Below are 17,923 nucleotides of genomic sequence, written 5' to 3'. Positions count from 1 at the left end.
CATGCCTATGCACAGGCTTACCATATCAGTAACTCCTTGTTTCATGACCTACATTATTTTCTGTAGGCCATTTGTTGCGACAATTATGACATGGGTTTTAAGAAACAAACCAACACCTTCAATTACAATAAATACCTTTTTTTCCGACTCTGATATTACGTTTCTGCAATTACAAATTAAGACATTTAATGAATTTAAGAATTACCAGAAACAAATGAGGCATTAAAAAGCGAATTGGAAACTACTTATGATACGTTACTGGTGTATGTACAGCCAATTCACCACTAGGTGGCGGTATGACCCGATCACATCCCACAGGACTACTATCATTAGAGGCAGTGATTTAGGATGATTTGGCTGTGCTAAAGGTAGAAGTTGCCCTGGGCACAGATTTAGGATCAATTAACTCTCCCCAAATTTTAACCTTAGGGCAAAAAATCCCAGTCAGTGTAGGGCCAATTTATGTCAGTTTAGTGTGTAAGAGAGAGGGGTGCTTTGGTAGTATAGATTGTTATGATGTCTCTCTGATTACCTCCCCAGGCCTGGTTATTAGTACTAGATAGACATGAGCAATTTACTAGAGAGCACATGTTTCATCATTTAAATCCCCACTTGTTAATATTTGTTGGTACTTGTGTCTAAGTGTCTATTTGTGTATATTTGTCCTAGTTAGACAGAGAGAGCAAATCACTGAGTAGTGGCATTAAATCAACAGTGTCTCTATGGAAACAGAGGATACCCAGTGTTGTTTTGAAATGCCATTGAATAATTGATTTACTTACTGTAACATTCTCTCTTTTATTTGTGTGTGTGTGCGTGCGTGCGTGTGTGTGTGCATGCACATGTGTGTGTGTGTGTGTGTGTGTGTGTGAGAGAGTGAGAGAATGTTTTTGCGTGTGTGTGTAGTGTCTGTCATGAATTTATTCATAATATTTCATCCTTCCATGAGATATAGTCCAGACAGATATCTAGGGTTGCTACCCAAACCGCCCAGTCGTTGGTTCTATTGGTTCCGTTGCCAGAGACGTGACCCAGTCGTTGGTTCTATTGGTTCCGTTGCCAGAGACGCGACCTAGTCGTTGGTTCTATTGGTTCCGTTGCCAGAGATGAGACCCAGTCGTTGGTTCTATTGGTTCCGTTGCCAGAGACTGACCCAGTTGTTGGTTCTATTGGTTCTGTTGCCATCTTATCTCTTGCTTGAAGCTATTCAACTACGTCTAACTTATGGTCACGTCAAACAGTGCAGCCAGAATAACAAGCTGCATTTGTTGAAGTTGACATTTATTTGGATACATCCATAACAATGAGCTAATGAGCCATGATTTCACCTGACAGATGTGCTCTCTCCTCAGGTCACTGTTGTTCAGAGGAGCCAACAACACAGCTAACACAATCACTTCAAACTGAAGCTGGACACTGCTGTTCAGAGGAGCCAACAACACAGCTAACACAATCACTTCAAAATGAAGCTGGACACTGTTGTTCAGAGGAGCCAACAACACAGCTAACACAATCACTTCAAACTGAAGCTGGTCACTGTTGTTCAGAGGAGCCAACAACACAGCTAACACAATCACTTCAAAATGAAGCAGGTCACTGCTGTTCAGAGGAGCCAACAACACAGCTAACACAATCACTTCAAACTGAAGCTGGACACTGTTGTTCAGAGGAGCTAGCCAACAACACAACTAACACAATCACTTCAAACTGAAGCTGGACACTGTTGTTCAGAGGAGCCAACAACACAGCTAACACAATCACTTCAAACTGAAGCTGGACACTGCTGTTCAGAGGAGCCAACAACACAGCTAACACAATCACTTCAAACTGAAGCTGGACACTGCTGTTCAGAGGAGCCAACAACACAGCTAACACAATCACTTCAAACTGAAGCTGGACACTGTTGTTCAGAGGAGCCAACAACACAGCTAACACAATCACTTCAAACTGAAGCTGGTCACTGTTGTTCAGAGGAGCCAACAACACAGCTAACACAATCACTTCAAACTGAAGCTGGACACTGTTGTTCAGAGGAGCTAGCCAACAACACAACTAACACAATCACTTCAAACTGAAGCTGGACACTGCTGTTCAGAGGAGCCAACAACACAGCTAACACAATCACTTCAAACTGAAGCTGGTCACTGTTGTTCAGAGGAGCCAACAACACAGCTAACACAATCACTTCAAACTGAAGCTGGACACTGCTGTTCAGAGGAGCCAACAACACAGCTAACACAATCACTTCAAACTGAAGCTGGACAGACTTCAAACTAGCTCCACTTTGTTTCGATTTACCTGTTTTCTATTGATAGTTCTTTGTATACACTATATCCATAAATATGATGCTGATTCATGATTTCGACTGGCTGAGAAAAGCTGCCTGCCTGTCTGTCTCACCCCGACTCCCGACATGTTCATTACTATGGGACAGATAGAGGTCGAATTTGAATATTCAAACAATGTTGTAAATGAAACAGGCAGCAAAGTTTAGACAAATCTCCGCTGTTGAAAACTAAATGTTAGTCTAAAAGAAATGTGAGATAATGTCTAGATGCTTTTTATAGTGGAGATCAAGTTTTTAAGTTGCCTTGCTGGGCTGATGAGTCAGTGGATTGCACAGTCAGATGGAACAGAGTAAATAGCCATTTTAACATCATAGATTTAGCCGGTGATAACTTGTGGAATAGACACCGGCTGGATTTCCAGTTTTAACCAATCAGCATTCAGGATTAAACCCACACGTTGTATAATATTAATTCAAGTCAATTTAAACCAATTCAGTTATTGATCACATTCAGATCAATGTGATAGAATTTAACCTCATGGGTCACAAAATGATTGACAGAACGTTCAAGCCTTGACCCAAACTTCCTCTGCTCTCCTTTTTTTCTCAACAAATCCCTGCATTCAGACGTTTTGTGAGTATGGACCATTATAATCCAAATAATGTCTTCATTTCATATCATCTTGGGGTAGGTACATTTTTGAGCGGGAGAGATCTATAACTCTGCAGTGTGTGTGTGTGTGTGTGTGTGTGTGTGTGTCTGTGTCTGTGTGTGTGTAAGCTCGACTCGTGTTTGTGGGGGTAATTACAGCTTACCAGTTCCATTGGCAAGTTGTCATTACATCTCTTTCGCAACAGCTGTCAGTGGTTGCCATGGTGACGTGACCCTGGAACATTCTCTGTTTCCATCTGTGATGAGCAGTTCCAGTTTACATATCACATATGAAATGAAATAGAGGTTGTGCAATTTTGGTTTGTGTGTGTGTGTGTGTGTGTGTGTGTGTGTTTGCATGCATGAGCAGAACAGAACTCATAGTGTCCCATGACCTTTCTGCTGAGTCATATCTCCTCCACTGGGTTGGGGGGCTCTGGTTTGGCCAGTGGTGTCTCAAACTCAATGTTGATGGAGATATGAGGTTGAATTTTAGCTCAGTTCCTTTGAGTCTTGACATGCTCACACGCAGGCACACACACAGGCTGTGTTAATGAAGCCCAGGTCTCTTTCCCTCACACAGAGCAGGTAATGTCATTGGGCCCAGCTGAACTATGTGGCAGTGAATGGAACATTTCTATATTTGTGTCTTTATTAATGGATGTGTGCAATTGTGTGTGCTGTGACATTTAGCCTGTCTGTTTAAGTGTGCCTGTGAGAGAATAGAATCAGAGTATGAGGGAGAGAGAGTGAGAGAATGGGAGGGAGAGAGAGAGAGAGAGAGAGAGAGAGAGAGAGAGAGAGAGAGAGAGAAGGGGAGAAAGAGAGAGAAGGGGAGAGAAAGAGAGAGAGAAGGGGAGAGAAAGAGAGAGAGAAGGGGAGAGAGAGAGAGAAGGGGAGAGAGAGAGAGAAGGGGAGAGAGAGAAAAGGGGAGAAAGAGAGAGACAGAAGGGGAGAGAAAGAGAGAGAGAGAAGGGGAGAGAAAGAGAGAGAGAAGGGGAGAGAGAGAGAGAAGGGGAGAGAGAGAGAGAGAGAAGGGGAGAGAGAGAGAAGGGGAGAGAAGGGGAGAGAAAGAGAGAGAGAGAAGGGGAGAGAGAGAGAGAAGGGGAGAGAAAGAGAGAGAGGAGAGAGATGAGAATCTTATAGTCAGACTGTCACTGCATCAGTTAAAGCATGTAGGTGTGTTCAAGTTAGTTTATTCGTCATATACACATGATATACAATACATGGAGTACGCAGTGCAACGAACAACTACACTCTTAGAAAAAAGGGTAACCCTCTGAAGAACCTTTTTGGTTCCAGGTAGAATTATTTTGGGTTCCATGTAGAACCATCAGTGTAAAGGGGGTTATAGAATAGAATATATAAATGGGTAAAGAAAGAGTAATATAGAAAAAAATGATGAGATAAAAATAGAATAGTAATTTAGCACAACCATTTTGAGAATTAAAAAAAGTAATTAAAGAAGAAATACACACTAAATATCAAAATCTAGAAGGAGCCTGCTAGATGTGCTGTAAGGCTCGTCGTTAAATGAAGACCAAGGTGCAGAGTGATAGGCGTACATTTTCTTTTAATTTTAAATGTTCCACCAAAAACAATAAACAACTGAACGAACGTAAAGCTAGGAGTGCAACACATGCAACAAACAAAGACAAGATCCCACAACTGAAGGTGGGAAAAAGGGCTGCCTAAGTGTGATCCTCAATCAGAGACAACGATAGACAGCTGCCTCTGATTGGGAACCCTACTCGGCTAACAAAGAAATATAAACATAGATTTCACACCCTAGTCACACCCTGACCTACCAAATAGAGAATTTAAAGGATCTCTAAGGTCAGGCGTGACATGTGCGACCTATCCAGTCCGCCATGTGTGTGTTTGTGTGTGTAGGCTCCCTCTAGACTTTGCTATTTAGTGTGTATTCCTGCTTTAAATTCTTTGTTTGCTTTTAATGGTCTTCTAATCCCTCTCGCATTTGGCTGGCGATTTAATCCTGGCCTTGTTTATGACCACGCCCCTAAAGACTCCCCCTGAATCTGTATCCGCCCATCCATCCATCCATCCATCCAACTATCTATTCACACAAAAACACTTAGCCTATACACATTGAAAAGAGAGAGCACACAGAGTGCTGAGTGAGATACATACAGGTAGAGAGAAAGAGAGAGAGAGGGAGAGAGCGAGCAGAACGTGTCAGATCGGTGGGAGCCGTGCAGTGTGAGGGCGACAGACAGAGAGCGAGCGAAGAGCATGGGAACAAAGACTAGGGATTTCGTCGTTGCTAGGATGAAAAAGTGGTATAATCACAACCATGATGCTCCGATCAGTGCGTGAAGAGTGGGGTTTCTCCATGACATGCACCGTGGCCTAGTTCAGGTAGGCCTATTCAAATAGCTTTTCCCATATAACTTTTGGATGAGTCTAACATTCAGGAAAAACAACAGAGCAGTCAATTGTATTTATGTTTCTGTAAAAAAGCATTGGGTTAAAAATGCTAAGTAATACATTTTCAATATCAAATGTAGGCTTTTACATTGATAGGATACTGTTGAGTTGTATTATTTTGTTCCTAAACGAACGATGAACATGTTAGATGAGTGTGTTTTCACAGTGAGAGGCGGGCTGGCGGCTGTTTACTCGTGCATCATTGGCAATTGTGTCAAAGCCCGGTTGATCTCATCTGATTCCCGAGATATTTGTGGCATCCTGGAATTAGTGTTTATAACACAAAACTGTCCTCTCATGGACTGCATTCTATTAGTTGGAAGTATAATATGATATCAGGAACATTTTAGCACCAAAGCATATGTTGACTGCCTGCAACAAAGCTTCTAGCTTTGTGATAGGCTATATGAATATTAGAGAGTATAATAGCCTAACTCTGTGTATTGTTCCCGCCTGCTGATGACAGTACTAATGATTTAGACTGCTGTTTGTGTTACTGAGACCAGCCTAATGTCTGTGTCTGTGTCTGTGTGTGTGTGTGTGTGTCTGTGTCTGTGTGTGTGTGAGAGAGAGAGAGATGAGTGACAGTGTCATTGATCAATAAACACACCCAGATGCTCATTCCATCAATATGTCTCAGGATGGCCACGGGGTGGTAGACTTGACATTCTCCTTTTGAGAGGACACACACACACACACACACACTGTTAGTCACTGTGTGTGTGTTGTGTGATCTGGTGATCAGTGTGTTTGGTGATCTAGCCTAGTGTCACTGGTTCAATGTTGGGATTCATTCACAAACACTAGAATAGAGAAACTCAAAGGCACCAAACCGGACTTTTACTGGAGGGAAAGACGCGCGCTGAGCGGAGCTTCGAATGACACGAGGCAGTCACCTTGCGGTCTGAAAGCGGCAGGCGCAGCAGGAAATTACCCAAACAAAAAACACAAGCACCATCCGCAGTTCTCCCTGAGTGTAGTTGTGTCAGACAGACAAACACATATGACAGTCACTCCTCAGCACAGTGTGAGGATATAGAGAGCGGTCAGATAACGCTGCCCCGTCGCGAGACAGACTGGCTGAGAGGAGATAGAGAGAGGGGGATTGAGAGACCAGCGCAGAGAACAGAAGAGGGGGTTTGGCGCGCGATGCGTGAGCAGACATAGCACCGGCAGAGTTTGTGCGTGACATGAAGACGAGATGAGCTCGAGCTGTGGCCTTGGTCGCGAGCAGCCGGTGCTGGTTCTGTCGTTATCCCGTCGAAATTAACGAGGTCGTAGGCTACATGTGATGACACGAGCCCCCCGAACGTGGCAGGGTCAGATTGACACGGTAAGGCTCTCTGTGTATATATTTGGATTTAACGTAACTGCGCGTTCAGCCTGTGGATGCAACAGTGAGACACAGCAGATAGACTACACTATGTTGACTTCATATGGAATGGAGAGACATGATTTTGGTTGACGTCAGACAAGGCTAATACTCATTTCAGATTATGTCTCTGTCATGTTTTTGCATTAATTGCCCGTTAAAAGCTCCTGCCAACGTGCACGTATCCTGACGTTACCGGGGTTGGTTATTGGTACGGTACCCCCTCCCCAAATGCTATAGACTTTCTGTTCTCTCTCTGACATAATTCCGTGTAGCAGACAGCCTTCTTGCACTCCTGTCTTTAAGTCTGTCTAAACGGTGAGGATTTAGTTTAACATTGTCAAGAGAAAGATACAAGTTACAGAACTCTCTTCTCTGCAATGGTTGAGGGGGTAAACGGTGGCGCGCGCGACGACTGTTATGGTTCAATTTCAGCACCGCGGACAGCTCCGAAGGCCAAGCGCATGCAGCTACCACATCCGTCCCGTTTACACAGGCTATGAGACAGACATACAGACCATCGCCACGTCTTGTTATTTGACATTGTTAACCATGGAGCCAGGAGCGGAATGGGACAAGAAAGGCCCTGCCTTTTCTAACACACCGACCCATTTGTTTCCATAATGCCACCATTATTAGCCAGATAATAAAACATTTGAAGAAAAAAGTTACAGGCCCACTGGGCTAAAAATGGACCAGCCAATCTGGCATTTTGGGCCAGTCTGCCCCTGCTTGGAGCACATTCCCATTGGCAGACTTCACAGGGGCATTCATATAGGCTACACAGGCACAGAGATCCTATAAGTCATTTTATGGGCACAGGCTCATCATGTGAAAATCATGCTATCATCTCCCGCTCTGTTTACTCAACCAATCAATGACAACATCTACGAGCAATTTCAATCTCCCAGACGGTTGATTGTCCGTCCGGTGTATTAACGGGGTTGATTTAAAGCGCTAACCGTGGTGTGTTGAATGTGGCAGCCTGTCAATTTCTACTGGTGTGAGAGAAGCGCAGTGTCCTCTGTAGCCTACGGGCTGATAAACATGCATGCCTAATTGATAAGATATATGTTTCTGTGAATGGGATATAGGGGGAATTCATTCGGTTCCGTAATAAAGTACATACAGAGCGACAGGTATGCAATACCGCCCGCAGAGAGCACGCGAGAGAAAGAGAGAGAGAGATAGATGGAGTGCAAACAGTACAGACCTACCAGATCTACCAAAAAGCAATTGGAAGCCAAAAAATACAATCTCTCCTGGACAACTTTTTAGCCTTAACATTCTCCTACAGCAATGAAGGTGTAAATTTGGCCGTTTGGAACATAAACTTTTTATTTGACAAATTAGCATCCTCCTAATCTAAAGAAGCATACGTAAGAGCAAACCAGAAATAACAGACAATGAAAAATGGTTTGATAATGATTTCAAAAATCTAAGAAAGTAATTGAGAAATATATCTAATCAAAAACAGAGACCCAGACAACAAAAATATAGGCCTTCAATATGGAGAAACACTGAAGCAATACAAACACACCCAATATGGGGGAACACTGAAGCAATACAAACACACCCAATATGGGGGAACACTGAAGCAATACAAACACACCCAATATGGGGGAACACTGAAGCAATACAAACACACCCAGTATGGGGGAACACTGAAGCAATACAAACACACCCAATATGGGGGAACACTGAAGCAATACAAACACACCCAATATGGGGGAACACTGAAGCAATACAAACACACCCAATATGGGGGAACACTGAAGCAATACAAACACACCCAATATGGGGGAACACTGAAGCAATACAAACACACCCAATATGGGGGAACATTGAAGCAATACAAACACACCCAATATGGGGGAACACTGAAGCAATACAAACACACCCAATATGGGGGAACACTGAAGCAATACAAACACACCCAATATGGGGAAACACTGAACCAATACAAACACACCCAATATGGGGGAACACTGAAGCAATACAAACACACCCAATATGGGGAAACACTGAAGCAATACAAACACACCCAATATGGGGGAACATTGAAGCAATACAAACACACCCAATATGGGGGAACACTGAAGCAATACAAACACACCCAATATGGGGGAACACTGAAGCAATACAAACACACCCTAAGAACAGAGGAACAGCACATTAGAAATCAGATGGATGGAATTGAGGAATCCATAGAATCAAACCACATCTGGGAGAATTGGAATAAATGAAACAAACCTCATCATGAGGAATTGGCTTTCCAAAATGGGGATATGTGGAGAAATCACTTTGCAAACCTCTACAGCAATATAACAAACAGCCCAGAACAAAAAGATATACAAGAAAAATGACAAATCCTTGAATCAGCAGTCAAAGACTATCAGTATACTGTGGATACCCCAATTTCAGAAGAAGAATTATTGGAAAAACGATGCATTCTCCAACCCAAAAAGGCCTGTGGTGCTGACGGTATTTTAAATGAAATGATCAAATATACAGACCACATATTCCAATTGGCTATACTCAAACTCTTCAACAGTATCCTCACTGCAGGTATTTTCCCCGATATTTGTAACCAGGGATTGATCACACTAATCTATAAAAATGGAGACAAATTTGAGCCAAATAATTACAGAGGAATTTGCGTTAACAGCAACTTGGGAAAAATTCTCTGCAGTATTATAAATAGCAGACTACATCATTTCCTTGACGAACACAACGTCCTGAGCAGAAGCCAGATTGGATTTCTAAAAAACTATCATACAACAGACCACATTTACACCCTCCACACTAATTGATAAACAAGTAAACCAAAACAAAGGCAAAATATACTCGTGTTTTGTAGATTTCAAGAAAGCATTTGATTCAATTTGGCACGAAGGTCTTTTTTTATAAACTAATAGAAAGTGGTATTGGGGGAAAACATATGATTTTATTAAATCAATGTACACTAAAAACAAATGTGTGGCTAAAATTGGCAACAAGCAAACAGACTTCTTCTCTCAGGGACGTGGAGTGAAACAGGGCTGCCCAATAAGTCCAACACTATTTAACATCTACATAAATTAATGGGCAAAAACATTAGAAGAATCTGCAGCACCTGGTATCACCCTACACAACACTGAAATCAAGTGTCTGCTGTATGCAGATGACCTGGTGCTGCGGTCTCCCACTAAAGAGGGGTTACAGCAGCACCTAGATCATCTGCACAGGTTCTGTCAGACCTGGGCTCTGACCGTCAACCACAGGTTCTGTCAGACCTGGGCTCTGACCGTTAACCACAGGTTCTGTCAGACCTGGGCTCTGACCGTTAACCACAGGTTCTGTCAGACCTGGGCTCTGACCGTTAACCACAGGTTCTGTCAGACCTGGGCTCTGACAGTTTACGTAAAAGAAACACAAAAATAATGATATTCCAAAAAAGGACCGGAAATAAGGATGACAAATATAAATTATATTTGGACACAGTTCTATTAGAACACACCAAAAACTACACATATCTAGGACTAAATATCAGCAACCCAGGTAGCTTTCACATGGCTGTGAATGAGCTGAGAGACAAAGAAAGAAGAGCATCCTATGCCATTAAAAGGAACATCAAAATCGAAATTCCAATTAGAATCTGGCTCAAAATGTTTCAATCAGTTCTAGAACCAATTGCTCTATATGGCAGTGAAGTATGGGGTCCAATCTCTAATAATGAATTTACCAAATGGGACAAACATCCAATCGATATACTGCACGCAGAGTTTTGCAAGACTGTATTGCAAGTGCAAAGAAAAACTCCAAATAATGCATGTAGAGCAGAATTGGGCCAATACCCCCTCCTCATTCCAATAGAAATATAGAGCCATCAAATTTGACAATCATCTAAAAACAAGTGACCCCAAAACATTCCATCACACAGCTCTACAATGTCAAGAGATGAAACAAGAGAAGAGTCCCCTCAGCCAGTCCCCTTCACCAACCCAAACCAACCCCATAGAGCCTCAGGACAGCACTCTGGCCCAACCAAATCATCACAAAAAAAAAAAATATATATATATATATCACCTATTGGAAAGACACAACAAAAAATCAAAGTAAATTTCAATGCTATTTGGCTCTAAACAGACAGTACATGGTGGCAGACTATCCGACCACTGTGACTGATAGAAAACTGAGGAAAACATTGACTAGGTACAGACTCAGTGAGCACAGTCTGGCTATAGAGACCGGTCGTCACAGACAAACCTGGCTGCCCAGAGAGGACAGTCTGGCTATAGAGACCGGTCGTCACAGACAAACCTGGCTGCCCAGAGAGGACAGGCTGTGCTCACTCTGCTCCAGGGGAGAGGTAGAGACTGAGCTCCATTTCCTATTACACTGTGACAAATACTCAGACCTAAGAGAATATTTCTTTCCCCAAATTATAATTCAATACAAAGAATTTGAAACTATAAAAGATGAAGAAAAAATCTAATATTTATTAGGTGAAAAGCCAAAATGTGCAGTTTTGGCAGCCAAATATGTGTCCTCCTGCCACAACCTGAGGGACAGCCAGTGAAAAGTGCAAAGTAATGTCGATAATATTTCCCATCTTGTTTTGTTTTGTCTTTCATACCAGGTCATGTGTCTTCTCAGTCATGTTGACACTGGTCTACTACCAGGTCATGTGTCTTCTCAGTCATGTTGACACTGGTCTACTACCAGGTCATGTGTCTTCTCAGTCATGTTGACACTGGTCTACTACCAGGTCATGTGTCTTCTCAGTCATGTTGACACTGGTCTACTACCAGGTCATGTGTCTTCTCAGTCATGTTGACACTGGTCTACTACCACTGCTTTAATGTATTGTTGTTCTCATTAATATTGTTGTTGTAGTTGTTGTTAATGGTAATCCCATGTCCACTACTACTATTATTATTGCTGTTGGTCCCACCATTTATTTATATATAAATATTTTATATATAAATGTATATTTTTATTTTTCGATATGTATACTTTGACAATGTAAGTAATAATGAACTTGCCATGTCAATAAAGTCAATTGAATTGAATTGAGAGAGGGGGGGAGAAAGAAAGAGAGAGAGAGGGGGAGAGACAAAAAGAGAGAGAAGGAGAGATAGAGAGAGAGGGGGAGAGAGGGAGAGAGAGAGAGAGGGAGAGAGAGAGAGGGAGAGAGAGAGAGGAGATGAGAGAAGAGAGAGAGAGAGAGGAGATGAGAGAAGAGAGAGGGAGAGAGAGAGAGGAGAGGGAGAGAGAGGGGGGGGGAGAGAGAGACGGTGGTGGAGGAGTCTGTACCATAATAAATCAGTCTCGCGGGCTGCAGGATGAATAGCTCTGAGGAAGAGGTCGGTGCAGCAGAATGGACCCAGCGCGAGCAGCTCTCCGGTTTACGGCGCTGTAATGATGCTGTCATATTAATTACATCCCTTGACCCAATCGTTTCCCGCCTACTGCTCGAGCTGTTGGGCCACTCTGCCAACATTCCGACGACCTTGATCAAGTCTTTTTTTGCATAAACATCAAAAACTTCAAGCGTTTACGCTGGACCCATCCCCTAAAAACTAATCTGTGTACCGTGCTTCCCGCCCCTTGAAATATGTTTTACCTGTGGTTGACATGTGGTTATGCGTAGTTGAGGTGAGCTTGAATATATACTGAACAAAAATATAAATGCAACAATTTCAACTATTTTACTGAGTTACAGTTCATATAAGGAAATCAGTCAATTGAAATAAAATCATTAGGCCCTAATCTATGGATTTCACATTCCTGAGCAGGGGCGCAGCCATGGGTGGGCCTGGGAGGGCATATAGGGCCACCCACTTGGGAGCCAGGCCCATCCACTGGGGAACCAGGACATTCAATCAGAATGAGTTTTTCCCCACAAAAGGGCTTTATTACAGACAGAAATACTCCTCAGTTTCATCAGCTGTCCGGGTGGCTGGTCTCAGATGATCCCGCAGGTGAAGAAGCCGGACGTGGAGGTCCTGGGTTGGCGTGGTTACACGTGGTCTAAGGTGTTGTGAGGCCAGTTGAATGTGGAGGTCCTGGGCTGATGTGGTTTGCGGTTGTGAGGCATTCTCTAAAACAACGTTGGAGGCGGCTTATGGTAGAGAAATTAATAGCTCTGGTGGACATTCCTGCAGTCAGCATGCCATTTGCACGCTCCCTCAAAACTTGAGACATCTGTGGCATTGTGTTGTGTGACAAAACTGGACATTTTAGAGTGGCTTTTTATTGTCGCCAAGCACAAAAGTGCACCTGTGTACTAATTAACAGGGATGTAAACAAATTTGTGCACAAAATTGGAGAGAAATAAGCTTTTTGTGCGTCTGAAAAAATTCTGGGACCTTTTATTTCCACTCATGAAACATGGGACCAACACTTTACATGTTGCGTTGTTTTGTTCAGTATGTTTGCTTTAAATACAAACAAGTTTTAGTTGTAGTTTATGTTATAGTTTTAGTTATAGTTTTAGTTGTAGTTTATGACATTAGGGACTCTGTTGTTCATCATTAGCGTTTTGTGAATTGGACCTTTGAAAAACTACACAAGGCCTCAATCATGCAACTTCTAGTGATATTCTGACGAGGCAATGGTGTGAAACTGGTAGGATTCATGTGAGAGTATGAGGCTGTTTGGATAGGTTTTCACTGGGTATGGTTCCTGTGCTCTGAGGCTGTTTGGATAGGTTTTCACTGGGTATGGTTCCTGTGCTCTGAGGCTGTTTGGATAGGTTCCGACTGGGTATGGTTCCTGTGCTCTGAGGCTGTTTGGATAGGTTCCGACTGGGTATGGTTCCTGTGCTCTGAGGCTGTTTGGATAGGTTCCGACTGGGTATGGTTCCTGTGCTCTGAGGCTTGGTCTGGTGTTGTATGTTATTGTTCTCACTCCTCTCTGACAGCCTTCCTTGCTCCCTGATGTGTCACAGTTAGATAACAGATTGATGTGAAAACAGCAAAGTAAGCCACTATAAAGGATTGATTTCCCCCTGCCGCATTCAGACCCTAACCCCCCACTACCTCTGTTTACAGGTAACGACCCGCCCCTTTACCTGTCTGTTACCTGTTACCATGGAGACCACTGTTTCACCATAGAGGAGGATATTACTCAACCAACCAGAGTGGAGTTCGCTTTCGACCAGAAGGATTCAAAAGTATTTCCCAGGATACACTGCTTCTCACTGGCACTCATTATTGTTAACGTGGCAATGGCCTTTCCTTGACCTCTGCAGCAGGAGGAGGAAGAGTTTCTTCCCCAATATGGAGAGGAACTTTACTCTTATGAAGCGTAATAGTTCTTGATCAAACTGGACATCATCAAGACACATCATCAAGACATATTCTTAGTTAACAAACTGACCGATGAGATGATCTGGATCATCCTGGCCCTGCCCATGTGGGCGTGGCGTGGGACTGTTGGCGATTCCCAGGCTAACGAGCGGCGCGTCGTGGCACACATCCCTGGTGACATCATCATAGGAGCCCTGTTCTCTGTCCATCACCAGCCGACAGCGGACAAGGTACAACCCTCTGAGACTAAGACATCCTGTATGTACACATGAATGACAGATAGTGTGAGTGTGATGGACAGTGAGGTCTGAAATGATTGGCACCCCGATAAAGATTAGCCAAAATGACTGTAAACAATAAATCATTTAAATACTGAGCTATATTTTTTGCAAAAAAAAAAAGTTCCAATCCAAGTGCCAATACTGTTTAGAAAACAGAAGGTGTTTACATTTGTTGGAGAAGATTAAAATGTAGCTCTTTGGCTCTTCACACCAGTGGGAATGGATGAGCAGAACAGAACCCCATACCTATTGTAAAATATGATGCTAGATCTTTAGTATTATGGGTCTGTTTATTTTCCACTGGTCCTGAGGTCCTTAAGGTCAACATCATTATGAACTTTAGCCACTAGCAGTACATTTTAGCCAAAAACCTGGTTGCCTCTGCAAGTGAATCTTCCAGCAAGAGTATCCTAAACACACATCAAAATCCAAAATGGAAACCATGTATCAGCCACAAAATCAACATTTTGCAATTGCCATCTTAGCTTCCAGACTTGAAACCCATTGAAAACCTTTGGTTTGAATTAAAGAGGGCAGTCCAGGTGTCTTTGAATTGAAGAGGACAGTCCGTATGCACAGACAAAGGATTTCAGGGATCTGAAAGGGTTCTGACTGGAGGACTGGTCTAAGATCTCTCCCAATGTGTTCTCCAACTCAGAAAACAGTGTTGTTATCCTCGCATAGTTCACAAGGTTTTAAAGGTATTTATAACAGGGGGGTCAATCATTTTGACCCCTACCTTTTTGAGAAGAAAACTATTACTTGTTAAACATAATATATTTCCCTGAGCAATTGTATTAGTACAAAATAACACCATTTCCCAAAACTGTTTTAGCATACAATATGGCTCAGTTTTTGAATTGTTTATTTTATACAGTCATTTTTGCTATTCTTTGTCAAGGGGTGTCAATAATTTCAGACTGTGTGACAGTGTATGTTATCCACCCAAGGTGTAAGATATCAAATCAAATGAAATAGCGTAAGCAGTACGCTATCCAGTGTGTGTGTGTGTGTGTGTGTTGTGATGCTGTATATGTGTGTGTGATGACGTGTGTGTTCCTCCCCCAGGTACACGAACGTAAATGCGGCTCGGTGCGTGAGCAGTACGGCATCCAGCGTGTTGAGGCCATGCTGCACACTCTAGACCGTATCAACGCTGACCCCCGTATCCTCCCCAACATCAGCCTGGGCTGTGAGATAAGAGACTCCTGCTGGCACTCTGCTGTGGCCCTGGAGCAGAGCATTGAGTTCATACGAGACTCCCTGGTGTCCTCCGACGAGGCCGAGGTGGGGGGAGGCAGTGTGTGGGGGGGAGGCGGGGGAGGAGCCGACGGGAGGGGAGGGCCGAGGTGTGCGGACCATGCTGCAACCCCCATGCGGGGGAAGAAGCCCATCGTCGGGCTGATAGGACCAGGCTCCAGCTCTGTGGCCATCCAGGTCCAGAACCTCCTACAGCTCTTCAACATACCCCAGATCGCCTACTCTGCTACCAGCATGGACCTCAGTGACAAGGTAGGCACACAATTATTTTCTAGTCTGTTTGACTCTATTCTATTTTCTCTGATCTACTTCATTCTAAATCTATTTTAATAGTACTTTATGAGTATCCTACTGTGTTTCTCTTCAACAGAATCTGTATAAGTACTTTATAAGTACTGTTTCTCGCCAACAGAGTCTGTATAAGTATTTTATAAGTATTGTTTTTCTCCAAAAGTCTGTAAAAGTACTTTATAAGTTATGTTTCTCGCCAACAGAGTTTGTATAAGTACTTTATGAGGGTGGTGCCATCAGATGCTCAGCAGGCCAGAGCCATGGTGGATATTGTCAAGAGATACAACTGGAGCTACGTCTCTGCCATCCACACCGAGGGTAAGAATATACAAGCCCCCTACAGTGGCAGGGTTAGAATATACAAGCCCCCTACAGTGGCAGGGTTAGAATATACAAGCCCCCCTACAGTGGCAGGGTTAGAATACACAAGCCCCCCTACAGTGGCAGGGTTAGAATATACAAGCCCCCTACAGTGGCAGGGTTAGAATATACAAGCCCCCCTACAGTGGCAGGGTTAGAATACACAAGCCCCCCTACAGTGGGAGGGTTAGAATATACAAGCCCCCCTAGAGTGGCAGGGTTAGAATATACAAGCCCCCCTACAGTGGCAGGGTTAGAATACACAAGCCCCCCTACAGTGGAAGGGTAAGAATATACAAGCCCCCCCTACAGTGGCAGGGTTAGAATATACAAGCCCCCTACAGTGGCAGGGTTAGAATATACAAGCCCCCCTACAGTGGCAGGGTTAGAATATACAAGCCCCCCTACAGTGGCAGGGTTAGAATACACAAGCCCCCCTACAGTGGCAGGGTTAGAATATACAAGCCCCCTACAGTGGCAGGGTTAGAATATACAAGCCCCCCTACAGTGGCAGGGTTAGAATACACAAGCCCCCCTACAGTGGGAGGGTTAGAATATACAAGCCCCCCTACAGTGGCAGGGTTAGAATACACAAGCCCCCCTACAGTGGCAGGGTTAGAATATACAAGCCCCCTACAGTGGCAGGGTTAGAATATACAAGCCCCCCTACAGTGGCAGGGTTAGAATATACAAGCCCCCCTACAGTGGGAAGGTTAGAATATACAAGCCCCCCTACAGTGGCAGGGTTAGAATATACAAGCCCCCCTACAGTGGCAGGGTTAGAATACACAAGCCCCCCTACAGTGGAAGGGTAAGAATATACAAGCCCCCCTACAGTGGCAGGGTAAGAATATACAAGCCCCCCATACAGTGGCAGGGTAAGAATATACAAGCCCCCCCTACGGTGGCAGGGTTAGAATATACAAGCCCCCCTACAGTAGAAGGGTTAGAATATACAAGCCCCCTACAGTGGAAGGGTTAGAATATACAACCCCCCCTACAGTAGAGAGTTAGAATACACAAGCCCCCCTACAGTGGCAGGGTTAGAATACACAAGCCCCCCTACAGTGGCAGGGTTAGAATATACAAGCCCCCCTACAGTGGCTGGGTTAGAATATACAAGCCCCCTACAGTGGCAGGGTTAGAATATACAAGCCCCCCCTACAGTGGCAGGGTTAGAATATACAAGCCTCCTACAGTGGCAGGGTTAGAATACACAAGCCCCCTACAGTGGCAGGGTTAGAATACACAAGCCCCCCCTACAGTGGCAGGGTTAGAATATACAAGCCCCCTGCAGTGGCAGGGTTAGAATATACAAGCCCCCCCTACAGTGGCAGGGTTAGAATATACAAGCCCCCCTACAGTGGCAGGGTTAGAATATACAAGCCCCCTACAGTGGCAGGGTTAGAATATACAAGCCCCCCCTACAGTGGCAGGGTTAGAATATACAAGCCCCCTACAGTGGCAGGGTTAGAATATACAAGCCCCCCCCTACAGTGGCAGGGTTAGAATATACAAGCCCCCTACAGTGGCAGGGTTAGAATACACAAGCCCCCTACAGTGGCAGGGTTAGAATACACAAGCCCCCCCTACAGTGGCAGGGTTAGAATATACAAGCCCCCTACAGTGGCAGGGTTAGAATACACAAGCCCCCTACAGTGGCAGGGTTAGAATACA

The 17,923-nt window shown here is 43.9% G+C and overlaps 1 protein-coding gene across 1 annotated transcript in view; it reads left to right on the top strand.

The window, feature by feature from the left end:
- The first annotated feature begins 13,799 nt into the window (after window positions 1-13,799).
- Window positions 13,800-17,923, top strand: part of LOC116353716 (metabotropic glutamate receptor 5-like) — a 107,374-nt gene continuing 103,250 nt past the window's right edge. Inside the window, exons 1-3 of the mRNA XM_031791441.1 lie at window positions 13,800-14,284; window positions 15,404-15,847; window positions 16,090-16,204. Coding sequence (XP_031647301.1) covers window positions 14,132-14,284; window positions 15,404-15,847; window positions 16,090-16,204 — 712 coding nt within the window. The 5' untranslated portion in view covers window positions 13,800-14,131. The remainder of the gene's footprint in view (window positions 14,285-15,403; window positions 15,848-16,089; window positions 16,205-17,923) is intronic.

The sequence above is a fragment of the Oncorhynchus kisutch genome, linkage group LG15 (genome assembly GCF_002021735.2).
Source record: "Oncorhynchus kisutch isolate 150728-3 linkage group LG15, Okis_V2, whole genome shotgun sequence".
Lineage (NCBI taxonomy): Eukaryota > Metazoa > Chordata > Actinopteri > Salmoniformes > Salmonidae > Oncorhynchus > Oncorhynchus kisutch.
Note: the sequence above shows the minus strand (reverse complement) of the source record. Positions and strands in the feature narration are given on the sequence as shown.